This window comes from Pan troglodytes, chromosome 2 (assembly GCF_028858775.2).
Source record: "Pan troglodytes isolate AG18354 chromosome 2, NHGRI_mPanTro3-v2.0_pri, whole genome shotgun sequence".
Classification (NCBI taxonomy): Eukaryota; Metazoa; Chordata; class Mammalia; order Primates; family Hominidae; genus Pan; species Pan troglodytes.
In genome coordinates this window covers 35,656,145-35,683,757 of record NC_086015.1, presented here as the reverse complement: position 1 = coordinate 35,683,757, position 27,613 = coordinate 35,656,145, and the positions used below count along the sequence as shown (strand labels likewise).

Below are 27,613 nucleotides of genomic sequence, written 5' to 3'. Positions count from 1 at the left end.
GGATCATTTCCTTCTTTTGAAAAACTGGGGAAGCCCAAGCCTAAGTAATTGAAGGAGAGGTCTGCTCTTTGAGAAAGCACAAAATTGTTTTTATTGCTGCAGCTATAAAAAATATTCCTCTTTTAGCACAGCTCTACTGTGTAAGCAAGATATACTGTACAAACAAACTTCCATCTTTGTCCTTTTTCTTGGAAAGCATTATTCTGCGTGGCATTAGTGTGAGTGTATCAGAGTGTCACAGGGGCACGTGGACACCCTTGGGGGCACCTGGAGCCAGCACACACCAGCTCCTAAGAACTGATTTGTGTGTACTTCACGTTCAGTGCTATCATGTTGGTAGTTGAAATCAGCCATGATGGGCACCACAGAAATTGGCACATGGTACAGATCAGGTGTCTTCCCTTTTGGAGATCCAGTTGTTAAATATTTACCAGAATGCCACTAATATCTTTCCACTGTGTGCAATCCAGAGGATGCCTCATACCTGCCTGTGAGCCTCTGCATTGCTACCTAAGAACTGTGACTGTTTTTAGGCTCAAGGAGAAAGCCTCCCAGTCTGTTTGAAAACTCTAAATTCAGCCTGAGCTGGGCCTTAAGGAAAAGGGGAGTTTAGATCCTACACACGGCTGCTTTGGGGCAGGCATCCCCATTCCTGTGGTGTTCCTTCAACTGTGCAGAAAGCTCAGTGGTGGAGAGGGAGCTGGGAGTCTGCTTTCACTTGGAATTCCCACAGGCAAAGCAGGTGAAAGAGAGGTCGCAAATCTCCACAAAGGCCCTTTAAAAGAGAGGTTGAAGTCATTCCTCAGAGCCACTACTGTGAGTAGGAAGCTATTGATTGAGACTGAGACTCTAGGTTTTGCTCAGCCTTCATTCAGGGGATGTGTGGATGCTGGAGTGGATGTTTCCCTCCTTTTCCAACATAAGCTCTGTTGGGATTGTGGGCAACCATGTTTGACCCCATACAAAATAGACCTGATTTAAGGATTGAAAAGCTCACCCTACACTCTTACACACTTTTTAGGGTTAAAATGTAGCATTATTAGATGCTATTTTGGAGAAGAGAGAGAATATGCTATTTTTTTAAATTAATTTTTTGCATAAGTTATTGGGGTACAGGTGGTATTTGGTTACATGAGTAAGTTCTTTAGTGGTGATTTGTGAGATTTTGGTGCACCCGTCACCCGAGCTGTAGATACTGCACCATATTTGTAGTCTTTTATTTCTCGTCCCCTTCCCACTTATTTTGTTTTTCTTGAATTGCCTGATTTTCATCCCAGTGATATCTGTGTTTATCACAATTAAGAAATTAACATTGCTGTATTACTATGAACTAATCTATAGACTTTATTCAGATTTCACTATTATTTCCAGTGATGCTTTCTTTTGCTGTTCAAGGATATTAGATCATCTTTTAAGAGCTAGTCTTTGAGCAAAGCTGCAAAAACAATCCCTCCTTCCCATTTCTGATTAAAAAAAAAAATCTCTAGAGATGGGTGTACCTTTGAAGTCTCTTGTTTTTATCATTTTGCAAAGTGTGCTCATTTGACTCATTAATTCAGGGTTACCGCAGAAGTGAAGCACAACCCAACCAACACCATTGTTTGTAAAGCCCATGGGGAATGGAATGGTACTTTAGAGTTCACCTACAACAATGGAGAAACCAAAGTCATCGACACAACCACACTGCCAGTGTATCCCAAGAAGATCAGACCTCTTGAGAAGCAGGGACCCATGGAGTCCAGGTGAGAACCGGGCTGTGTCTTCCTCTCCAGCTTAGTCATGCTGGGCACTTGACTCAAGGGACAGAGAAGAAAGAAGACTTTGAAACTTAGCGACTGGAAACAGGCCAGGAATCATGTTCTACTGGCTTCTTTAGATATTTTAATTTTCTACTGTGTGTCACTTAGGAGCAGAACCTTTCAGCTTTCAGTTACGTCATTCTGTAGTCATGGTGTGGGGTGTGAGGACAGACTTCACTGCTTGTCTTGCAAAAGTTTGTCAACTCATCTGATCTGTTGCTTAATTGCAAAGGTAAATACAGAGAGTTGATAGTAATCAAAGAACTGCACAGTGAGTCAATAAGATACTACTTTTTTCTTGCCAGATTAGCGATGTTATTAAAAAAATTAAATGCTGGGAAAGGTGTAGTAAAATTGACACTCTATACCCTGTCCTTCTAGTAGGAGTGCGTGCAGTTTAGCTGCATGGATCAGTAGCTTTCAATTCATGAATCCATTTTAATCTTGCATTCTACTTCTAAGAATCTGTTCTCAGGGCAAACTCTTTAAATTCAGAAAAAATTTAAACAACATAAAATGGTTTATTCTTTTTTTTAAAGAAAACTAAGCAACAAAAGAAAGAAATCACCTGTCTAATATTTGGAAAATGGTTAAGTAAATTACAAAGTATCCATTCAGTTTGTATATCTATTCTGTGACTATGGTATGAATATAATGCAGCCACTTAATGTGATGTTTATGCAGGCACAGAAGCAGAATCTCCTTGGAATATGCCAGTTTTATTTTTTAATGTAGGGCATCAGCAAACTATGGCCTGTGGGCCAAATCCAACCTGAGGCTGATTTTGTAAATAAAATTTTATTGGAACACAGCCATGATCATTCATTTACATATGGCTTATGGCTGCCTTCCTGCTACAATGGCTGAGTTAGGTAGTTGCAACCAAGACCATATGGCCTGCAAAGCCTAAAATGTTTACTTTCTGGCCCTTTACAGAAAATTTTTGCCAACTGCTGCTCTACTCTAAGAGCATACACTCTTTAGAAATACGATGCAGGGTTAAAATGAAATTACAAGTGATTTTATGAAAGCTTTACTATTACTACAAGAGTTTGTAACCAAATAGAAACAGTTCTTATAAGTGGAAACAAAGCAGGGATACCACAGTATGTATAAATAATACATTATATTAATAACTGGGTTTAATGGAAACAGAGCTTCAGTATCCCTGGAACCTTTGCTTTGGTGTAGAATTAGTACACTCTTGCTTATTAATCAGTTTATTTGAGGACAGTGAACATAACCTTTCTCTGTGTCTAACTGGAGAGCTTGGACTCTTACCAGTTGTCTTTTTCAGTCCATCCTGTTGGGCAGCAGTAGCAGGACAAGGGAAAGACTGCGATAAGGAAGGAAACCCATCCCCTTGCCCACACTGCCTCCGATGAAGCATTCCCAGAATGGGGAAACCTGTGGTTCATATCATGACAAGACTGTTGTTTCTGATCCAGCTACTGAGAACAAAACTATGATCACCTGCTACTTTTCTTCCAAGGATATCAGAGTAGTTTAGCTACTCCTTATTAAGACTCTTTGTTGCTTGTTAGCCTATGGGAACTCAGAATTCAGCTTAGAGCAGGGATGGAGTCTGGTGCCAGAGTAAGAGAGAAGGTGCTACCTCTTTTTGTCTGTTTATGTGGATTTTACTGAAATAGGGAACAAGCTACAGTAGCCCCCTTTATCTGTGATTTTGCTTTCTTTAGTTTCTGTTACCTGCAGTCAGCCACCACCTGAAAATATTACAGTATTTTCAGAGAGAGAATACATTCACATAACTTTTATTATGGTATATTGTTATAATTGTTCTATTTTATTAATCTCTTACTATGCCTAATTATAAATTAAATGACATCATAGGTATGTATGTATAGGAAGAAACATAGTATATATAGGTTTGGTACTATCTGTGGCTTTGGGCATCTGCTGGGGGGGTCTCCAAATGTATCCTCCATAGGTAAAGGGGGACTGCTGTATAGGGATACTGAGCCCACCCATCCTTGTTCTCTGCAGAGGAAACAGCCTTGAGGAGTGGAGTGGCTGGTTCAAGTCTCCTTGGCTGCTCAGAGCACCTGTGTTCACTCTCCCAGCCAGGTGTGCTAGGCCTTCCCTGCAGAGGCAAAGGAGGGACCATCAGCATGGCTAGGTGGACCAGCAGTTAGAACAGTTGTCTTAGCTCTCACAGTGGTGCCAGCCCTTGGTGAGGCCTCCAGTCCCCAACTGGAATTCCTGGAAGGGAACTCCAGTCCCATTAGTGGTAGAATGAAGATAATTCTGTGGTCTTTGGTCTTCCCATACCTGTAAGTCTGCTCACAAGGCCCAGAGCTTGGTCTGAGCAGAAACTCTGCCTTGGCCAGAGCCCTCAGGGGCCCAATGACTTAAGGCAGAGCCAGCACCCAGGGACGCCAGTCCTGCCCTGCCTCAGCCACTTGCTCGACCTCTGCCATGATGCCCTCCCCTCCTCAGAGCAAGCTCACCTCAGCTTCCTTTGGCTTTTCTTACTGAATTGCTGCCATCTCTCCCCACCCTGGAGACTCCTTTTTCTTTTAGCATGGTGTTCAGAGCCTCCTCCACCCCATTCTCCTCCCTGCTCTCAAGTGACTCTCCTGGTTGGGTCCCTATTCATGTTGGGCAGAGATCTTTGTCTGTGGTTCTGGTCCCATCACCCTGTCTCTGGTTTTGGGCTCTCTGCCCTCTACTCTTGGGGCCACTGTCTTAAGATGGGACTTACCATGGGAGGTTCTGCCCTTCAGAGGACCCCCTGACCCCAGCTGTCCTGGTGCCCAGCCCCACCCTCAGCATAAGGTGTGTGTTCAGGCTGTGTGATGAGAATTACTGTGATTTCACCCAACACCCACCCCTCATTTTCTTCCCTCACCCAGCCTTACTGTTTGGGCAAGTCTTTCCTCTTAAATCAGTTATGAGGGTACAGTGGAAAGAGCAGGGACTGAGAGACCAGTCGGATCTGGCTTATCTCTCAGTGCCAGCAGTTTTCTTGTGTGTGTGCAGCTGGGGTTTCTTCTGTTGGCATCTGTACCCCCAGGAGGTGCTGCTGGCTGTCCCTAGTTCACTGGCAGCCCCATCCGTCTGTCCTCCGCCTGACCATGCCAGCACTCAAGGCTTCCTGCTGCTTTGAGCCCTTGCTGGGGAAAGGGTTAAGGACACCCACTGTAGATATGCTCCCCGGCCCAGGACCTAAAGATGGGCATTCACTTGCCCCTGGGTGAAGGGGCCTCATTTTCTAGAAGCCAGGGAGGGAATCTCCACCACCTGGCATTCTGACAGTTCCTTGTCTGTGAAATCCGACCTTCTGATGCATTTAAGTGAGGAAGTACTTGGGTGGTGGTGTCCTGATTTATCATGGGTCCTTTCCTTTCTCTCTAGAACAGAGTGTGTCTGAATACAGGCTGGTCCCAAGGACATCCTGAGGAGGAAAGCTGTGTGTTAAACATAAGCCAAATACAAACTAGTGTTAAACAGTAGCTTCTTTCCTTTTCTCTTGTCCCACTGTCAAAGTGCTTTTTTTTCCAAGTAGTCAGCCTTGATTGACGTAAACCAACCAAGCTCCCCTTTTATTTTGCTCATTTCATGGGGTTTCCTCCTGCCACGCCAGGGTAGGAAGGTCAAGGTCATCTGAGTGTCCAAAGAGCAGCTGGGCTGAAGAGGGGTAGTGAGCCGAGCAGCCTGGCCTCACTACCTTTAGGCTGCGTTCTATAATGAATGCATGAAGCAGAGAAATGGCTTTGTGTAGACATGGGGGGAGATGAGAGATCCCGCACTATAAGCATGCACACACAAATACCCACACACCACACATGCATCAGCCTCTAACCCCTAATTCCAGGTTCCCTTGTGGGAAAGCAGGTCTTGTTCTGATTTACCAGTGTGGTGTCCTTGGGCAAGTCACCTAACCTTATGTGGACCTTAAATTTTCTCCTCTGTAAAATGGAGATAAGAATCTACCATCTATAATATATCATTGGGTTGCTGTGAGGATTAAAGAGGTTTATGTATGTAAAATGCTTAGAAATATGGCAAATGCCATATGTGCCTGCTACCGTTGTTTGTAGTAGTAGAATGCCTACTACTACTATTAGATTTGATTCCCAGAATCTCCGGGCCCTGAGAAAGGCATGCTGCCTGGTACAAGCGGAGAGTAGAAACAGCACAGAGGTGGAGCTGGGTAGCCCTGGGTTCAAATCCAGGCTCTCGGGGTCTTTGAGGTATCTGGGATGAGCTACCCTAGAGGGGGCTTGCCTGGCTGCCCCTCGCTGCTCTGGCTGCTCCTGGCAGAGTTCCGTTAGCTTGCAGCCAGCTGGCCTGGCTGATTGTTTCCTCTCCTCCACGCATCCCCAGGAACCTCTGGCGGGAGGTGACCCGATACCTGCGGCTGGGGGACATTGACGCAGCCACCGAGCAGAAGCGGCACCTGGAGGAGAAGCAACGGGTGGAGGAACGGAAGCGCGAGAACCTCCGCACACCATGGAAGCCCAAATATTTTATCCAGGAGGTAACTCTGCTGCCTGTCATTGGTCCCTTGCCCGGGAGAGAACTTGTCCTGAGAGGGTAGATGGGTTTTTCTTGCTGAGCCCCCAAGACTGGATAAATACCAGGCAAGGGAAGGGATGGACTAGGGCAGCTCGGTTCTGACTCCAGCTTTGGACCAGGCTTCAGGACAGGTTTTCTGCCACAATATTCATGAAACCTTCTGGAGGGCAGAACTGAGCAGCTGACACTTCCCCTCCAGTATCCCTATGTCAGAAAAGCATGTCAGCCTGCCTGTGAGGGATTGTGATGGGACTGCAGACTGGATACTGTTCTATTTTTAAAAAGAAAATCATCATGGCCCCTGTTAGATCATCTTTAGTAACAAATTAGTTGAGGAGTGCCTCACAGGCCATCTCAACACCTGGGTGGGCTGGAGCCCTCACTGATGAATTGCCTTTCAGAGCTTTGCCTCCTGTGGGCCACAAGGGCTAGTCATGCAGGGGAAGGCCAGCCTGAGTCCTGTGCCTAAAAGCTGTTGCTGTCACCTGCAAATGTGACACTAGAAGCTAGAAATAATATCTGGGCAAGTGGGCAGGGCACGGTGTGCCCAGCTGAAGCCCTTATGCTCTTGAAGTTGTGGAGGAATTGGGAAGCACTCTGAGAACAGAATTGGAAATTATGAAAATGTAGGAGACACACGTCTTAAAGCAGGCCCACAGGAACCCAGCAACATCAATGAAGAGCAGGCTGGTGAGGGCTGGGGCAGATGCCACTCATCTCCCAGTGATAATAGATTGTCTAGTTGTTCATGAGGAGCCAGAAATCTAAATTTTTATGAGAAATCTCATATTTGCATGGTCAAAGATTTAAAAAAATTTAAATACCAGTAGTCAATCAAAATGCATCTGTGGGCTTTCTTTAGCCCAGGTGCTGGTAACCCCTGACTTCTGCTACGAAGAGGGATTATTCTGTCTATATACAAGGCTGAGAAGTGAGTTAGGGCAACATAGTAGGTAACTGGGGTGGATTCATGGTTAAGAGCAGGAAGAGCAGGAAGCCACCACTGTTCTCCCCAGAGTCAGGCTGTGGACTGAAGGAGATTTCAAGGTTGGATTCTGGTTCAGACAGGAAAGCTGCCTGGAGAAGACTTTGCCTTTATGGGTCACTGAGTGGGGACCCTGTGTGGGAGCCCTGCCCAGGTGAGGTAAAACCTTGAAAGATCCTTCTGTGAGGTGGATCCCTTTTCTCTTGAGAGAGCTAGTAGCTTGAGAGAGCTAGTTTGTCTGGCTTCTGTGGAAGGCTGTGCATTAAACAGCAACAACAACAAAAAACATTCACAGTTCTTCCTGAGTTTAAGAAAAGCCAGTATGCCCATAACAGAAGGGCTGGGAACATGTAAGGAATAAGAGTCATCTGAACACCAGCACAGTTATTCAGTATAGTGCCTTCTAGTCATAACTAGATGGTATTAATACCATTTTAATTCTTGCCTTTTTCTCACTTGATATTTGATTGATGGTGTTTCTTGTGTGTGCTGATTTGTTTGTGACTACTGCCTGCTGGAGAGAGCCTTTGTTGGGTGTTCCCCTGTGGGCTGGAAGTCACTGGTATGCACACCCTTGCCTTTTCTTTCCCCTGGCCATTCATCTAGCTACTCTCCTTTTCTCTTGTCCCACTGTCAAAGTGCTTCTTTCTTTTTTGGCCAAGTAATCAGTCTCGATGGAAGCCAACCAAGCTCCCCTTTTATTTTGCTCATTTCTTGGGGTTTCCTCCTGCCATGCCAGGGTAGGAAGGTCAAGGTCATCTAGATCTCCAAAGAGCAGCTGGGTTGAGGAGGGGTACTGAGGCCAGCAGCCCGGCCTGCGCGTGAGGTATTAAGACACGGCAGACACATAGAGTGGCTGCGGTTATCCTTGCTTCCCCTTTTCCCTGTTGTGAGGTCTCCACGTAATAATGCCTCCTTTCTTCTCTTGCAGGGCGATGGCTGGGTATACTTCAGTCCCCTCTGGAAAGCACACTGATGGGGTGGAGGTGCAGAGCTTTCCAGTATAGCCCTGTTTTTGTAGGAATATTAAAGTAGTAGAGTATCAGGGTTTTGTTGGCATTCACTGAGACCTTGTATTAGCATCCAAGAAATGATAAGAGAGAGAGAAATTATATACTATGAAAAGTGCACCCCCACACTCTGCTAGAGGAATGAATTTATTCAAGAGCCATTCGGGGCACGTGTGTGTACACACTGTATACGTTCACATGCACTATGTAAACATCTGAGTATGATTACACATTTAAATACTGCACTCACCAAGGTTACAGTGGGTAATCATAAGCTCCTTTTTATCAATGAAGTTTGAAGTTTTTCTATTTTTCACTTTGCCAAAAATGTTTTACACTCACAAAGATATTCTCACTTAGTCAACTCCTGTCAAAATGAAGGTGAACTGGCATGACCCGATCACTGTCCATAAGGGAGAAAGTGGCTCATTCCTGGTAGAAGTATGGGTGGCTATCATTTCAAAATTATTGTGATTCTCACCTCCCTCCCCACCTCAGTGTTTTGTCTGTCCGCGCCCAAGAAAGATAAGCAACTATTTCCTGCTGGATGGGGGTTGGCAGGAAGCTGTTAAAGATTTATGCCAGAGCCTTGCAGGATGGAGCACCTCTGGGAAAACTAAGAGCCAAGGCCCACCAAGGAGTTTTCCACCCGTCTCTCATGGTCACAGCGCTAGTCATTCATTATTGAGAAGTTGCTTCTTTTACATCAGAAAACCAGTCAATCATATGGAGACTTCTTTTGTGATGAAAAAGGGCTTTAGAAGTTAAATACATGCATGCACATGAAAAAATGCACAACCACAGCCTCAATCTTGTATTTAGTTTGGGGAAAGAGAAGAGAATTTCCTGTGGATTATTTTTTCCTCAAGTGCGCCTCTCTGGTTAACCCAAACTCTGCAAGAAAGCACTGTGACTAAAACATACATAACGCCTGCATAAATATTCCATGGTTTCAGTTAAATTTCAGTCTTTAGCCTTTACACATGAGGTCAAAGGAGTGACGAAAATACAAAGCAAGGAAAAAATGAAATAACCGGTTTTTGCTGAATGCTTAATTTATTTTTTACTGTGCCACTCCAATATTTATAAAATCCAAATAGCATGAATGCTTCTCTGTAGTAATACTAATTTTGTGCCTTTTGTCTGCTTTCTTAAGACCAGTTGTTCACACTTTGTAGATATTAGACAAATATATTTCGATTGAATATATATCTGTGTCTGTGTTTTATTTTCAGGGATTCAACAGTTCTATTAATTAAATTGGTGGCTCTAAGTGAGCTCAACTTTTCCTGGTTAAATATTTCTAGTTATTGATATGAAGAGCAATCATATCTATATGGAAAAAGTATTTAACACATTTAAAAATGTACCAGATAAACATTTATGAATATTTTCTGGTAAGTCCATAAGAACATTTAACTCCTACCCAGTGAGTGTTGTTTCACGAGAAGAGTCACTGCCAGAAGTCACAATGGAAGCCTACTTAGGTCCACAGTCTTTAAAGCATCTGGGTGAATCAAGTATCTGGAACCATCTTATTTCTGACAGAGAAAGTGGAACAAATGCTATTTTGAGAAAAAGAAGAAAACTCATTGAGACTGAAAAGTAATCAATCACTGTGTTGTTGGATTTTCCAGTCTGACTACAAAGCATAAACCATCTGGGAAGTAAAACATGGAGAGGGCTCACTTTTCTTTTGAGGCCAGGGGTACATTTAAAATTGTGAAATGTTATGTGTCAGGAGATTTACATAAAACATATGTACTCCAGGAATAATTATAAATACCCTTGTAGCCACTGCTTAAGCAAAGAAACCTGTTTACCAGTACCTTAAAAGCCACTATTGTGCCCCTATACAATTGTATCCCTCTCCATGCCTTCCTGGAATAACCATCCCCTTATGGGTTTTTTTTGTTGTTTTAGACTATACACACTTTGTGTGTATTTCTAAACAGCGTGATTGGTTTTACCCATTTTTGTAAAAATTGAATCATACCATAGTTTGCCTATTTGAGCCAATATTTTCTTTCTAGTTCAATCCTTGTTGCTCTATTTGTTCATTTTCTTGCTGAGTTCATATTATGTTTTATTGTGGTAAAATATATGTAACAAAATCTACCATTTTAACTATTTTTTTTTTTTTTCCCAGATGGAGTCTCACTCTGTCACCCAGGCTGGAGTGCAATGGCGCGCAGTCTGTGCTCACTGCAACCTCTGCCTTCCGGGTTCAAGCGATTCTCCTGCCTCAGCCTCCCGAGTAGCTGGGATTACAGGCGCGTGCCACCATGCCCAGCTAATTTTTGTATTTTTAGTAGAGATGGGGTTTCACCATGTTGGCCAGGCTGGTCTCAAACTCCTGACCTCAGGTGATTCACCCACCTGAGCCTCCCAAAGTGCTGGGATTACAGGTGTGAGCCACCGTGCCCAGCCCTGCATTTTAAAAATATACCCAGAAGTGGAATTGCTATATCATATGAAAATTCTGGTTTAAGTTTTAAGGAATTGCCACACAGTTTCTCACAAGAGCTGGCTGCCACATTTTGCAATCCCACTAGCAATGCACAAGGGATCCAATTTCTCCACATCCTCACCAATACCTATTATTTTGTTTTTACTTTTGTTGTTTTTTTAACCCCATCCTAATGGCTGTGAAGTGCCATCTCAATGTGGTTTTGATTTATATTTCCCTAATGATTAGTGATGTTGAGCATGTGTTTTTGTGGTTTTGGCCATTTGTAAATCTTTGGAGAAATGTTTATTCAAATCCTTTTGCCCATTTTAAAATTAGGTTCTTTTTGTTGAGTTTTAGGAGTCCTTTATGGGTATTAATCCTTTCTGGATATTAATCCTTTATCAGATATGATGTGCAAATATTTTCTTCTGACTCTTTGGTTGCCTCTTCACTGTTAATGGTGTCCTCTGATGTACAAAAGTATTTAATTTTGATAATGTCTAATTTATTTTTCTTTGTACTTGTGCTTTTGATGTCATATCCAAGAAATCATTGACAAATACAATGCTGTGAAGTTTTTGTCCTATGATTTCTTCTAAGAGTTTTATAGTTTTAGGTCTTACTGGGGGGCAGGGGGTACTTCGATCCATTTTGAGTTGGTTTTTATATATGGTGTTAGATAAGGGTCCAACTTCATTCTTTTGCATGTGGATATCCAGTTTCCCCAACACCATTTGTTGAAAAGACTCTGCATTCCCCATTGAGTGATCTTGGTACCTTGTTGAAAATCACTGGCTATATACACAAATGTTTATTTATGGCCTATTCTTTTCCAATGGTCGATGTCAGTCTTTATGCCAGTACCACACTCTTTTAGTTACTGTTGCTTTGTAGCAAGTTACAAGATTAGGAAGTATGAGACCTCCAACTTTTTTCTTCTTTTTTCAATATTGTTTCGTCTGTACAGGGTCATTTAAGATTCCATGTGAATTTTAGGATGAAATTTTCTATTTTTGCAAAAAACTCTGGGATTTTGATAGGGATTGCATTGAATCTGTAGATCCCTTTGAGTAGCATTGTCTTAACAGTAAGTCTTCCAGCCTGTTAACCAGAATATCTTTCCATTTATTTATCTGTCTTAATTTCTTTCAGCATGTTTTGTAGTTTTCACTGGGCAAGTCTTCCTCGGTTAAGTTTAATTCTTAAGTATTTTACTCTTTTTGGTACTACTGTAAGTAGATCTTTCTCAGTTTCCTTTTTGGATTGTTCAATGTTGGCATATAAAAGTGTAAGTGCCAGGCACAGTGTCACATGCCTATAGTTCCAGCTACTCAGGAGGCTGAGACAGGAGGATTGCTTGGGCCCAGGAGTTTGAGATTTCAGCATGCTATGATTGCTCCTGTGAATGGCCACTGCACTCCAGCCTGGGCAACATAACAAGACCTCATTTCGTAAAAAACACATAATACTGATTTTTGTGCATTGGTTTTGTACCCTTTGCTGAATTTGTTTATTCTAACAGTTTTTTGGGGGGTGTGTGGGATCTAGGATTTTCTAGATACAATCATGTCATTTGCTAACAGATTTTACTTCTTCCAAATTTGGATGTCTTTTATTTCTTGTTCTTGCCTAATTGCTGTACCTAGAACTTCAAATACTGTGTTGAATGAAGGAGGCAAAAAAAAAAAAAAAAAAAAAAAAAAAAAAATCCTTGTTTGTTCTTGATCTTACTGGAAAAGGTTTCAGCCATTCACCATTATGAGATTGGTTGTGGGTTTTTCATATATGGACTTCATTATGTTGAGGTACTTTCCTTCTACTTCTATTTTGCTGAGTGTTTTTGTTATAAAAGGGTGTTGTATCTTGTCAGAATGCTTTTTCTGCATGAGTTAATCAAGTGGTTCCCCCCTCTATTCTGTTAACGTGTGGTGCATTGCACTGACTTTCATATGTTGAACCACCTTGCATTCTAAGAATAAACTTCATGTTCTCATGGTGAATAATCCTTTAAATATGCTGTTGAATTTGCTTTGCTAGTATTACACTGAAGATGTTTGAATCAATATTCATTCATAATGGTTGTTGATCTGTAGTTGTCTTGTGTCTTTTCTGGCTTTGGTACCGGAGCATGCTGGCCTCATAAGATGAATTAGATTTTCTGTTTCTCTATTATTCAATCCTGGTAGGTTGTGTGTTTCTAGGAGTTTGTCCCTTTCATCTAGGTTATTCAATTTGTTGGCATACAATTGTTCATGGTATTCTTAGGATCCTTTTTATTTTTGTAGAATTGGTAGTAATGTCTTCACTTTCATCTCTAATTTTAGTTATTTTTTTTCTTTGTCAATCTAGCTAAAGGTTTGTCAATTTTGTTGATCTTTTTGAAAAATTAACTCTTGGTTTTGTTGATTTTTTTTTCTGTATGTTTCTGTTCTTTATTTCTGCTCTAATTTTTATTTCCTTCCTTCAGCTAGCCTTGGGTTTAGTTTTAGTTCTTTACGTTGTAAAATTAGGTTGTTGATGTGAGATCTTCTTAAATGTGTTTACAGCTATTAATATGTATTTCTTTTTCAGCAGTGCTTTCATGGCATCCTGTAAGTTTTGTCATATTGTGATTTTACCATCATTTGTCACAAGATATTCTATAGTTTGCCTTGTGATTTCTTATTTGACACATTGGTTGCTTAAAAGTATGTTCATTTGGATTTCCCAGTTTTCCTTCTAATTGCATTGCATTGTGATTAAAGAAGATACTTTATCATTTCTGCCCTTTAAAATGTATTAAGAGTTGCTTTGTGGCCTAACATATAATCTATTCTGGTGAATAATCCATGTACACTTGAGAAAAGTATACATTCTCTGGTTGTTGGGTGATCTGTACATTAGGTCCATTTGGCCTATCACATTGTTCAAATCCTCTGTTTCCTTATTGATCCTGTCAGGTTGTTTTAACCATCATTACAAGTGGCGTATGAAACTCTCTTACTGTTATTGTAGAACAGTATTTCTCCCTTCAAGTCTGTCAATGCTTGCTTTATATATATTGAAGCCCTGATGTTTGATGCATGATGCTTATAATTGTTCTATCTTCTTGGTAAGTTAATCCTTTTATCAATATATAATGTCCTTTTCTCTTGAAACAGTGCTTGACTTATTTTGTCTAATACTAGCATAGCCACTTCTCTGTGATTACTATTTTTTCCATCCTTTAACATTGAACGTATGCATCTCCTTCCATCTAAATATGAGTCTCTTGTAGACAGCACATAGTTGTAATCTTTTTAAAAAATCCATTCTGTAAATGTGTCTATCAATTGGAGTTCCATTCATTTACATTTCAAGAAATTACTGGGCGGGGTGCAATGGCTAACACTCGTAATCCCAGCATTTTGGGAGGCTGAGGCAGGCAGATCACTTGAGGCCAGGAGTTCAAGACCAGCCTGGCCAACATGGCGAAATGTCATCTCTACTAAAATACATAGATTAGCTGGGTGTGGTGGTGCACGCCTGTAATTCCAGCTAGTTGGGAGGCTGAGGCAGAGAATCGCCTGAACCTGGGAGGCGTAAGGGTATAGTGAGCTGAGATTGCACCACTGCACTCCAGCCTGGGTGACAGAGCAAGACTCTATCTCAAAAAATAAAAAAAACATAAAAAAAGAAATTACTGGTAGGGAAGGACCGACTTTGTAATTTCGTTGTTTTCTGTATGTGTCATGCCCCTCATTTCCTCCATTACTGCCTTTTGTGTTGAGCCATTTTTTTTTTCTTGTGACAAATTTAATTCTCATTTCCTTGATCTGTATTCTAGCACTGTTTTCTCTGTGGTTAACACAGAGATTACATTAGCAGCCTAAAGTTGCAATAGTCTGTTATATTTATACCAACCAATTTGTCCACGTATTTTTTTTTTTTTTTTTTTTGAGACGGAGTCTCGCTCGTCTCCCAGGCTGGAGTACAGTGGCGGGATCTCGGCTCACTGCAAGCTCCGCCTCCCGGGTTGACGCCATTCTCCGGCCTCAGCCTCCCAAGTAGCTGGGACTACAGGCGCCCGCCACTACGCCCGGCTAATTTTTTGTATTTTTAGTAGAGACGGGGTTTCACCGTTTTAGCCGGGATGGTCTCGATCTCCTGACCTCGTGATCCACCCGCCTCGGCCTCCCAAAGTGCTGGGATTACAGGCGTGAGCCACCGCGCCCGGCCCATTTGTCCATGTATTTACTTTTACTATAGAGCTCCATATTTTTGTATGGCTTACAGTTACTATCTGAAGCATTCCATTTTAAATTTTAGGATTCCCTTCAGAATTTCTTGAAGGGCAGGTCTAGTAGTAATGAACTCGCCCCCAGCTGCTGCTTTCTCTGAGAATGTCTTAATTTCGGGAGACATGTCTCCCAAAATAATTAAGACATTTGGGAGAATGTCTTAATTTTGGTCATTTTTGAAGGACTGTTTTGTCAGATATGGAACTCTTTGCTGAGACTTTTCTTTCAGCACTTTAAATATATCATGGCACAGCCTCCTGGCTACCCAGGTATCTGCTGAGAAATCTGATGATAATTTTATTAAGGATTGCTTATATGTGACAAGTCATATCTCTTGCTGCTTTCAAGATTCTCTTTGGCTTTAACAGTTTGATTATAATGTGTTAGTGCAGGTCCCTTTCAGTTTATCCTACTTGGAATTTAATGAAATTCTTGGATTTGTAGATTCATGTCTTTCCTCAAATTTGATGTTTTCTGCCCTTGTCTCCTCCATCATGCTGCCTGTCTTTGTTCCTTCTGGAACTCCTTTAATGCATATGTTGGTTTGCTTGATGGTGTCCCTTAGGTTCTGTTCACATTTCTTTATCCTTTTCTCTTTTTTGCTTCTCAGAATCAATTTCCAGTGACTAGGTTTATGATTCTGAGTCTGTTAAATGTCTCTTGTCAATTTTTCAATTGTGATTTTTTTCAGTGATGAAATCTGGTTTATTTTTCTTATTGACACAGAATGTTTTACATATTTATGGAGCACATACATAGAATATGTAATATGTGTAATACTCATGAGTATTACACATATTACACGTGTAATATGAGTATCTGTCAGGTTATTTTTCATTTCTATGTGTTGGGAATATTTCAAATCCTCACTTCTAGTTATTTTGAAATATACAATATATTGTTGCTAACTATAATCATCCTACTCTAATAGTGAACATTAGGATGTATTCTATCTAAGTCTGTACCCATTCACCAGCCTCTTCATTTCCCACTCACACACTCCCCACCTCTGGTATTCTATTCTCTATCTCCATGATATCAAGTTTTTAGGTCCTACACAACTGAGAACATGTTGTATTTGTCTTTCTGTGCCTGTTATTTTACTTAACATGACCTCCAGTTCCATCCATGTTGTTGCCAATGACATGATTTCATTATTAATGGCCAAATAGTATTCCATTGTGTATATATACCACATTTTCTTTATCCATTCATGTATCAACGGACACTTGGGTTGATTCCATATCTTTGCTATTGTGAATAGTGCTGCAATATACATGTAAATGAGGGTATCCTTTTGGTAGACTGATTTCCTTCCTTTTGGATAGATATCCAGTAATGGGTTTGCTGGATAGTGTGGTAGTTCTAATTTTAGTTTTTTGAGAGATCTCCATACTGTTTTCCATAGTGACTATACTAATTTACATTCCCACCAAGAGTGGGTAAGAGTTGCCTCTTCTCTGCCTTCTTGCCAGCATCTGTCTTTTAATGATTAGCCATTCTGTGATAAGATATCTCACTGTGATTTTGGTTTGCATTTCCCTGATGACTGATGATGTTGAGCCTTTTTAATGTACTTATTGGCCATTTGTATGTCTTCTTTTGAGAACTATCTATTCAGTTCTTTGCCCACTTTTTAATGGTGTTTTCACAAATTGTTGTGTTCCTTATGTAGCCTGTTTGTTAGTCCTTTGTCAGAGGATGTTTGCAAATATATTCTCCTATTCAACAGGTTTGTGTCTTCACTGTTTCTTTTACAGTGCAGATTTCAGTTTAATAGAGTCCCATTTGTCTATTTTTTATGTTACTGGAAGGAATAACCAGGTATGTCCATTTGTTTTTGTTGTCTGTGCACTGGAGGTTTTAGACATAAAGTCTTTCCTAGACTAAGGCAAAAAAAACTTTCACCCAGGCTAGAGTGCAGTGGTGTGATGACAGCTCACTGCAGGCTTGACCTCCCAGCCTCAAGTGCTCCTCCTACCTCTCAGTCTCCTCAGTAGCTGGGATGACAGGCATGCACCACCATGCTCAGCTGATTTCTATTTTTTGTAAAGACATGGTTTTGCCATGTTTCCCAGGCTGGTCTCAGACTCCTGGACTCAAGCAGTCAGCCCACCCTGGCCTCCCAGTGTGCTAGGATTTCAGCTGGTTGTAAATACATGGATTTATTCTGTGTTTTCTGTTCTATTCCGTTGGTTTATGTGTCTATTTTCATGCCAATACCATGATGTTTTGGATACTATACCCTTGTAATATAATTTGAAGTTAGGTAGTGTGATGTCTCCACCTTTGTTCTTTTTGGTCAGGATTGCTTTGGCTATTCTAGCTCTTTATTGTTTCTATATGAATCTTAGGATTTTTTTTTCTATTTCTGTAAAAAAATGACTGGTATTTTGATAGGGATTGCATTTAATCTGTATATTGCTTTGGGAAGCATGGTCACTTTAACATTCTTCTTCTGATCCATGAGCATGAAATGTCTTCCCATTTGTTTTGTCCTCCTCAACTTCATTCATCAGTGTTTTGTAGAGATTTTTCACCTCCTTTGTTAAATATATTCCTATGTATTTTATTATTTTTGTAGCTATTGTAAATGGAATTGCTTTCTTGATTTCCTTTTTGGCTATTTCATTATCAGTGTAGGCAAATGGCACTGACTTTTTGTATGTTGCTTTTTTATCCTGCAACTTTACTCAATTTGCTTATCAGCTGTAATAGTTTTCTGGTTGATTCTTTTCATTTTCTAAATATAAGATTGTGTCATATGCAAAGTGGGACAGTTTGGCTTCCTCTTTTCCAATTTGGATGTCTTTTATTTTCTTCTCTTACCTGATTGTTCTGGCTAGTACATCCAGTACTATGTTGAATAGGAGTAGTGAAAATGGGTATCTTTGTCTTGTTCCATTTCTTAGAGGAAAGGCCTTTAACACTTTTCCATTAGTATGATGTTAGCTATGGGTTTTTCATATATGGCCTTTCTGATTTTGACGTGTTCCTTCTATACCTAGTTTGTTGAGTCTTTAGTCATGAAGAGATCTTGAAATTTATCACATGCTTTTTCTGTGTCTATTGAGATGATCCTATGCTTTTGGTCCTTCATTCTGTTGATGTGATGTATCAGTTTTATTGATTTGTGTATGTTGAACCATCCTTGCATCCCTGAGGTAAATCCCACTTGATTATGGTGTGTTATCTTTTTGATGTGTTCTTGAATTCACTTTGCTAGTATTTTGTTCAGTTTTGCATCTAGAGTCATCAGGGACACTGGCCTGTCAATTTTTTTTGTTGTTGTTGCTGTTATGTCCTTATCTCTTTTTGAAATCAGGGTAATGCTGGCCTTATAGAATGAGTTAGGAAGAATCCCTGATTCTTTAATCTTTTGGAATAGTTTGAGAAAGACTGGTATTACTTTTGTTTTTGTTTTTTGAGATGGGGTTTCACTGTGTTGCCCATGCTAGTCTCAAACTCATGGGCTCAAGCAGTCCTCCTACTTCAATCTCCTGAGTAGTTGGGATTGCCTCCAGAGTAGCTGTGATTACAAGCATGCTAGCACATGCAGCTATGGTATTAGTTCTTTTTTATGTTTCGTAGAATTCGGCAGTGAATCCATCCAGTGCTGGGCTTTGTCAGAAGACTTTATTACTGCTTCCATCTCATTACCTGTTATTGGTCTCTTCCGGTTTTTGATTTCGTCCTGTTTCAATGTTGTTAGGTTGTATGTGTCCAGGAATTTATCCATTTCCTCTAGATTTTTCCAGTTTGTTAGCATATTGTTCATATAAGTCTCTGGGAAGTTTTGTATTTCTGTGGTATTAGTTGTAATATCTCTTTTGTCATTTCTAATTTTATTTGGGTCTTCTCTCTTACTCTACCTAAGTTTATCAGTTTTGTTTTTTTTTTTTTGAAGAACCAACTTCATTTCATTGATTCTTTGTTATTTTCTAACTTTCTATTTCATTTACTTCTGCTCTGATCTTTATTTCTGGTAATTTTTTTTTCTGAGACTGACTCTTGGTCTGTCACCCAGGCTGGAGTGCAGTGGTGCGATCTCAGCTCACTGCAACCTCTGCCTCCTGGGTTCAAGCAGTTCTCCTGCCTCAGCCTCCTGAGTAGCTGGGATTATAGGCAGCTGCCACCAGACCCGGCTAAATTTTGTATTTTTAGTAGAGACTGGGTTTCACCATCTTGGCTAGGCTGGTCTCAAACTCCTGACCTTGTGATCCACCTGCCTTGGCCTCCCAAAGTGCTGGGATTACAGGCGTGAGCCATCATTCCCGGCCTATTTCTGCTAATTTTCAATTAGGTTTGTTTTTGTTTTTCTAGTTCCTTGAAGTGCATCATTAGAGTTTTTAGTTGAAATCTTTTTTGCAGCAGGCATTTATTGCTATAAATTTCCCTTTTAGTACTGCTTTTCCTGTATCCCACAGGTTTGAAGATGTTGTATTTCCACTTTCATTTGTTTCAATAAATGTTTTTATTTCTTCTTCATTGACCTAATTAGGTTGTTCAGGACCATGTTATTTAATTTCTATATGTGTGTATAGTTTTCAAAATTCCTCTTAGCATTATGTTCTAGTATTGTCCCATTGTGGTCTGAGAAGATACTTTAAATTTGTTGAGGCTTCTTTTTCTGGCCTAAAATATGGTCTATCTTGGAGAATGTTCTGTGTGCTGAAAAGAAGAATGTGTATTCTGCAAATGTTTGATAAAATGTTCTGTGTTAATGTTAGGCCCATTTGATCCAAAGGTCAGTTTAAATCCAGTGTTTCTTGGTTGGCTGTTCTTTTTGTCTAGATGATCTAATGCTTAAGAGTAGGGTGTTGAAGCACCCCACTATTATTGTATTGGAGTCTGTCTCTTTGCATGGAATATGTTTTCCCTTCTCTTTGTTGTAATTCTATAGGTAAAGTGCATTTCTTGTAGTTAGCATATAGTTGGGTTATGTTTTTTTACCCATCAGGCAGTCTATATCTTTTAAATGCAATATTTAACTGATTTACATTTAAGGTTATTACTAGTATGTCAGGTTTTGTTTCTGTCATACTGTTGTTTTTAGGTTGTTTTGTATATTCTTTTTTTGTTGTTTGTTTGTTTTTGTTTTTTGAGACAGTCTTGCTCTGTCACCCAGGCTGGAGTGCAGTGGTGCGATCTTGGCTCACTGCAAGCTCTGCCTCCCAGGTTCTTGCCATACTCCTGCCTCAGCCTTCCAAGTAGCTGGGGCTACGGGTGCCCACCACCATGCCTGGCTAATTTATTGCATTTTTAGTAGAAACGGGGTGTCACCATGTTAGCCAGGATGGGCTCGATCTCCTGACCTTGTGATCCCCCCCTCAGCCTCCCAAAGTACTGGGATTACAGGCATGAGCCACTGTGCCTGGCCTGTTCTTTCTTTTTCTCTTATTGTAATTGTGGTTTGGTGGTTTTCTGTAGTGGTACCATGTGAGTTTGTTCTTTTCACTTGTACATTTGCTTTTCCAGTGAGTTTTTTACTTTCCTGTTTTCATGATGGTAAATGGCATCTGTTCCCTTCCAGGTTTAAGATTCTCTTGAGCCTTTCTGTAAGGCTGGTGTAGTGGTGATTCTCTCAGCTTTTGCTTGTCTAGGAAATATTTTATTTTTCCTTTATTTCGCAAGGATAATTTTTCTGGATATAGTATCTTTGGCTGTCAGGGCTTTTTTTTTTTTTTCTGTCAGCATTTTGAATATATCATCATCCTATTCTCTCTTGGCATGTAACATTTCTGCTGAGAAGTCTGCTGTTATTCTGATGGGAGTTCCTTTATAGGTACTAGACACTTTTCCCTTGTTTTCAGAATTCTCTCCTTGTCTTTGACTTCTGAGTTTGACTATAATGTGCTATGGAGAAGACCTTTTCGCACTGCTATCTGTTTAGGGATCTCTGAATCTCCTGTATCTGGATATCTAAATCTCTTGCTAGACTAGAAAAGTTCTCCCCTCTTTGCCTTCTGGGACCCTGATAATTCAAGTATTTCATTGCTTTGTGTTGTCCCATATGTCATGAAGTTTTTGCTCATTACTTTTTATTTTCTATTTTTGCCTGAGTTATTTCAAAAGACTTGTCTTCAAGTTCTGAGATTATTTCTTCTGCTTGACCTAATTGGTTGTTTAAGATTTTGGATGTATTTTGTATTTCATCCAATGAATTCTTCTATTCCAGAATTGGCTTTTTTCTTTTTTATGATATCATCGATCTGTGTGGTAAATTTCTCATTCATATCTTTACATTTTTGGTCTTTTTTTTTTTTTAAGAGTTTTTGTGTATCTCACTGAGCTGCTTTAGAATCAGTTTTTCCCCTGGATTTTATGAATTTTTGATTGGAATCTGTTATTGCAGAATTAGTGTTCCTTTAGAGCTGTCAAATTTCCTTGATTTTTCATGTTTTCTTTGTTCCTATGTTGATATCTATACATTGGTATAACAGTTGCTTCTTCCAAATTTTTGACTTTGCTTTTGTAGAGGACGACTTTTTCCTGAAGGTGTGTTTATGACGCTGGTTGGGTAGGACACTTTCCCTTTGATTCTGGGTGTATGCAGTAGCATACTGTATCATTTATTCAGTAGTAAATGGAGTCAATGGTATCTGTGATTTCCTTGGTGGCTTAGAGTGAGGTTATTAGTGGAGGCTTTGGTGATGTTTTGCTGGGGCCTGGTATGCCATGTTGGTTAGTCTTTTGGCTCCATTACTGGCAACAGTGGGCTGTGTCTGCACTTGGCTCAGGGCAAGGGAAGCTGGCACTGGTGTTAGTGGGTCCATGCAGGCTAATTCTTGGGCCTCCAGGTGGCTTACTCAAGTGCCAATAGTGGCAGCAATGAGTCAGGCAGGTTCTTGGTCCCCTGGGTGGCTGGCATGGCATGGGCAATGACAGGAATAGTGGTAGGACAACAGTCTGGGTCCAAGTGGTGTGCATCGGTGCTGGTGGCGTCTGTAATGGGCTGAGAGGGCCAGTCTCCATGCCCACATATGGAGGTGGCTGCCAGCTGTGCTGGTAGTGGCCTGGTGGGTAGGCCCAACCTCAGGCCCCTTGCAGGAGTGTTCAGGTGCCAATGGGGGTGGAGTGTACTAAGCAATCCTTTGGTCCTTGGATTGTGTACTGTGACGCTGTGGCACACGGTCAGGGGGAGGTGAAGCCAGGCCAGGTGGGCTTGTCTTCAGGCTGCCTGGTGGTGAGTTCAGGTGCCAACCATGGTAGGCAGGAGTATGCTTGCCAGCCACCTGTGGAATGCTTTGGTGGTAGGTGGCAGCAGCCTTCAGTGGTGGGCAGCCTAGGCCAGCAGATGGGGAACACATGTATCACTCATGCAATAGCTTATGCTGGGGTAGCCTGTGCCTCACCCATGCCTCAGACCTGGTATGATTGCCCAAGGTTGCTCATGCCTAAACCCCAGAAGCAGCAGCCATACTTCTCTTGTGCCTCAAGCCCTGGCATTGCTGGGTTCCAGAACATACATGGTCTACTGTTGGGAGGCTCTAAGACAGTGCCTTGCTTTAGCTGCTTACGTCTTAAGGTGTGTGTGAAACCCAGTGTGAGCTTCCTCCCTGAAGCAGTGCCATAATATAATCTCCTGGCAGCTCCCTATGTTAATTTCAGGGCCTGTGACGATCAAGGGGCTCTCCCATGGTAGGGTTGCAGGAGTCCATGGTAGAAATGTGGACTGCTGATGGTCTGTCACTTACCTTTTCCCTGTACTGGGGAGTCTCTTTTGACTGCTAGACATTCCTGGACAGGCAGGCGTTCCCACTTCCTTCTTTCTTAAGTATTTCCTATCCCCTTGCTGTTGACTTCCAGTATTCTCTCTTGGATGATCTATTTGAAGTGTGATTATCTACTCACCACTGTGGTTCTTCTTGGTGGAGGCGGCAACTACTAAATGCTTCTAGTCAGCTGTCCTGAAGTGCCTGTTGGAATTTGGTGCTTAAAATAATTTCTTAGTTGATTTCCAATTTTGTTTGGTTTTTCTGTGTTCTCCTTTAGTTCTTTGAGTGTATTTTAAAGTCTTTAGTACATCTGATGCTTTAGTTTAAGGGACAGTTTCTGCACATTTTTTCCTATGAATAGACCATGTTTTGTTCTTTGTATGCCTTGTGATCTTTTGTTGAAAACTGGACATGTGAAAAACAGCCAAGTTTCCCAGTCTTTGCAGACTGGCTCCATGCCAGAAGGGACCTCCACTAACTAGTAAGATGTGTTCTGACCTTTAGAATCATCCCACGATGAAGCCCCAAAGACCCTCCAGGACTTTGCTTGGTAAGGGTCTTGCCTGAGGCCCTGTGTGTATTTGTTTTTATTCTGTTACACCATGCTTTTAAATTTTTTACTTTTCCAAAGAGTCTTCCTGTACCTTGTTCTAGTCCATAGGTCTGCAGTCCTGCAGCTTTCACAGTTACCCACCACTTTCTATGGCTTTTCCAAGGCTGCGCTCTAAGTATACCACTTTTCCTCATCCAAGCTCCAAGTTAGGCAAAACAGAGACCAGTTCTTCAGCAGCCCCCAAAATGTTGCAAGTAAGATCTGCCCTGCTCCCTCCTATTTGAGGGAGGTCACTGGTACCTGGGCTGCTGCTTCCTCCCAACACTACCACACTGTGGAGAGGGTGGGGCAAGCCTGAGTAAAACTACCACAAAATTTCTTACCATTTTGAATGTGACTTTTCCTTGATTGGGCATTAGTTTGGTTCTTGTAGACCTTTGCCTTCCAGAGTTCCCATAAAGTTTTCTTTAGTCAGTCTCTACTTGTAATCTTTCCATGGGGAATGAAGACCGAATGAAGACCTGGAGCTGCCTATTCTTCTTGCTGCTGTATAGTCCAAGCACAGTGCAAAAATAAAATGTACAGCATAACAAGTTATTTTAAAACAGACACATGTAATCATAATGCAACTCAAAAAATAGAACATTTGTGAAACTTAGTAAGTTCCCTGCTTACCAAATCACTGATATCCCTCGCCCTCCCTTCCCAAAGCTGACCATTATTTTAACTTTGTGGGGAATCATGTCTTTGCTTTGCTTTATACTTTAACAGTATGTATACATCCCTAAACAAAATATAATAATCTTGCCTGTTTTGGAACTATAAACAGAAACATATGTTACATATCCTTTTGTCTGATTCTTTAATGTTTTTACCAATGTTTTTTCCATATAAAGGTATCTTTTCTCCTTGTATTTCTTTTTATGAATATACTGCTGTCAACTTGTCTATTTTTAAGATTTAGAATGGCTGGATATAGGAATATGCATATTGTCAGTGGCACTAACTAATGCCAAAGTTTTCCATAGTGATTTTTACCAGCAATATATGGGAGCTCATTTATGCATACCTCCCCCAATTAGCCAATCTGGTGGACAGTATGTTCGTTTTCATGTATTTATTTGCCATTTGGGTTTTTCTTCTGTCAAGGGCTAATAAAAATATTTTGTTTTCCTAAGAGTTCTTTATATATTCTGGATATTAGTCCTTTGTCAGTTACAGGTTGGGTGACAATATATCTTCATTTGCCCAAGATATCCAGTACATGCCTGTGGTCCCAGGGTAATTAAAGGGCCATTGAACAAAGGCACAGAACTTGCATTACCAGACTTCAAACTTATGGTAAACCTACAGTAATCAAGATGGTACACTATTGGTGTAAGAAGACACGTACATATCAATAGAACAGAATAGAGAATCCAGAAATAAACCAACATTTTAAACAGATTTCTAAAAAGGTGCCAATTAAATGAGGAAAACACTCTTTTCAACAAATGGCATTGGATCAAATGAATTAAAAAACCCTAACACCTCAAAGTCATATACAAAAACAACTCACAATACAGTATAGATCTAAATGTGAGATAACTTGATATTATAAAAAGGAGATATGAACTAGGTTTGCCCACTGACAGGTCTCTATTTTACCTTTTATATTCCCTTGGGGAAAGGGAGGTAACAGCTACACTAGTCCCCACGTTCTGCAATGTTTGTTAGTGAAGTTTTCTCATTAATAGTTAAGTCCATCAAAGCATTTTTAAAAATTTCCTTCAGCAGGATACAGACTGGGCTCTGGTCCATGTAAATCTTAGTCTATGGAAGGAAGAACACATGATATATCATCTATCTAGCTTGTTTCAACAAGTAAGTATGCTGAGATTATGAGAATATACTGTTATTAGTCACTCTGGCTGCCATTTGATCTTTCTTTAGTTTTCGTCTTACTAGCTCCACTTTTCACTGAAGCCAGTTTCATAGGAGACACTTGATATTTTAATCAGTGTCCCCAAGCTGGAGTGCAGTAGCGTGATCATAGCTCACTGCAACCTTAAAGTCCTGGGCTCAAGCAATCTTGCCAGCTTAGCCTCCCGAGTAGCTAGGATTACAGGCACATGCCACCATGCCTGGCTAAGGCTATTTTTAAGATTTAGAAATAGAGGCTGGCCGCAGTAGCTCATGACTGTAATCCCAGCACTTTGGGAGGCCGAGGCGGGTGGATCACCAGGTCAGGAGTTCCAGACCAGCCTGACCAACATGGTGAAACCCCCTCTCTACTAAAAATACAAAACAAATTAGCCAGGCGTGGTGGCTGGTGGCACGTGCCTGTAATCCCAGCTACTTGGGAGGCTCAGGCAGGAGAATAGCTTGAATCCAGGAGGCGGAGGTTGCAGTGAGCTGAGATCGCACCACTGCACTCCAGCCTGGGCGACAGAGCGAGACTCTGTCTCAAAAAAAAAAAAAAGATCGAGACCATCCTGGCCAACATGGTGAAACCCCGTCTCTACTAAAAATACAAAAATTAGCTGGGTGTGGTGGCACGCACATGTAGTTCCAGCTACTTGGGACACTGAGGCAGGAGAATTGCTTGAACCTGGGAGGCGGAGGTTGGAGTGAGCGGAGATCACACCACAGCACTCCAGCCTGGCAACAGCGACACTCTGTCAAAAAAAAAAAAAAAAAACCCAAAAAGATTTAGAAATTGAAAATATAGCATTTTATTGGAGAGTTTTTTCTAAGTAAAATTGAGATTGTGACTATCTCTGGGTGGCAGTTAGAACTGGCAATGTCTAGTTACTATACAGATAGTGGGGAAGATGTAAGAAACATTAAATATTAGATATGTTCTGTGATTCAAAGGATCACAGATTATTTTATTGCTAAATTCCATTTTTAATAATAGGGATTTCTAATAATAGGGAGTTTTAACCAACTACCCAGCTAACAACAATTAGAAAAGCTGAACAATACCCGCTTCAAGACTTAACAGAACCAAAACAGTATTAGCAGGCCAGAATCAAGAAGACAAGTTCTGAGGTAAGCTTGGCATTTGGGGCCATTTTCCCTTGGGAAATTGACAGAGTTGAATACCATTTTTAATGACTTTGTAGGACTATGGGGACAAATATTCCTATCTGCTTGGGTGAAATCCTCAGAGAATTTCAGCCTGAAAATAATGAACTAGCCCTTATGGGGATGGCAGGCTAGCTTTCTATATAATATTAATCCCTTCATAAATTGAATTAAGGTGTTTCTGGTTTATTAGTTCCCCTAGGTACCCGGCAAAAACAAAAGAAAATCTGTAAAGCATGGGCTGAACATGGTGGCTCATACCTGTAATCCAAGCTACTTAGGAGGCTGAGATGGAAGGATCATTGAAATGTAGGAGTTTGAGGCTACAGTGTCATACCACTGCATTCCAGCCTGAGTGACAGACCCTGACTCAAAATAAATAAATAAATAAATAAATAAATAAATAAATAAATATTCCTGTGAAGTAAACCACCACCTTAGGCCTAAACTGACTCATACAATTTCTTAAATATAATGTCTAAAACACAAACCCATGCCCATCAGAAGACCACAGGAACAACAAGCAGCAGAAAAAAAGACCCACTATGCCATAGAAACAAGACCCACAAGAGCTCTAGATAATGGATTTATCAGATACAATACATAGCATTTAACATAGCATTGAAAACTATGCTATGTTAAACAGTGATAAGATTGGGAATTTCAGTGGATCAGGTGTAAAGTATAAAAAGAGACATGGCTGACTTAAGGAGTGAATGGAGAGGCAAAAGAAGAGAGAAGGGAGAGGACAGAGAAATTAGGAGTAAGAAGGTCTAATTATGTTTAACTGGACTCTCAGAAGGAAAGTACTAAGAATAGGGGAAGAAGGAACATTTAAAGAGATAATGAGAACTTCAAAAAAACCTGATGAAAACCAACAAGTCACAAAGTTAAAAGCTCAACAAATCCAAAGTGGGATGTATTAGAAGAATAAAAAACATATATTATGTGAACACCATAACAATGTTGACATAATGCTATTATTCATCAGAAAAAAATAGGCTTTTAACAAAAAGTCTTATTAAAGATTGACATTTCTAAAAAGCTGAAGGCTCAATTTACCAATAAGATACAGGCTCCAAATGTGTATAAACTTATTAATATGGAATCAAAACATATAAAGAAATAAATTCATAATTCAAGGAGAAATACACAATCTATTATAATCGTGTGTGATTTCAGTACATTCTTCTCAGTAAATAACAAAATAGCCACAAAAGATTCAA

At 40.7% G+C, this 27,613-nt stretch overlaps 1 protein-coding gene and 1 long non-coding RNA gene across 5 annotated transcripts in view; one reads left to right on the top strand and one right to left on the bottom strand.

The window, feature by feature from the left end:
* The window catches only part of OSBPL10 (oxysterol binding protein like 10), a 321,873-nt gene extending 312,328 nt beyond the window's left edge, over positions 1–9,545 (top strand). For 2 of the 4 annotated variants that reach the window (XM_001167116.6, XM_003950045.5), the window contains 3 exons: positions 1,560–1,742; positions 6,150–6,303; positions 8,258–9,545. In XM_001167116.6, coding sequence (XP_001167116.2) covers positions 1,560–1,742; positions 6,150–6,303; positions 8,258–8,302 — 382 coding nt within the window. In that variant the 3' untranslated portion in view covers positions 8,303–9,545. Of the gene's footprint in view, positions 1–1,559; positions 1,743–6,149; positions 6,465–8,257 lie in introns of those variants that run through there. The other 2 variants (XM_009445074.5, XM_009445072.5) reach the window with 1 other exon arrangement.
* Positions 9,380–25,130, bottom strand: LOC134809548 (uncharacterized). The gene is made up of 3 exons (XR_010155545.1): positions 24,966–25,130; positions 23,702–23,864; positions 9,380–9,877 (listed from the first exon to the last, which is right to left on the bottom strand). It is a non-coding gene; the product is annotated as an uncharacterized LOC134809548 (long non-coding RNA).
* Between the last annotated feature and the right edge of the window lie 2,483 nt (positions 25,131–27,613).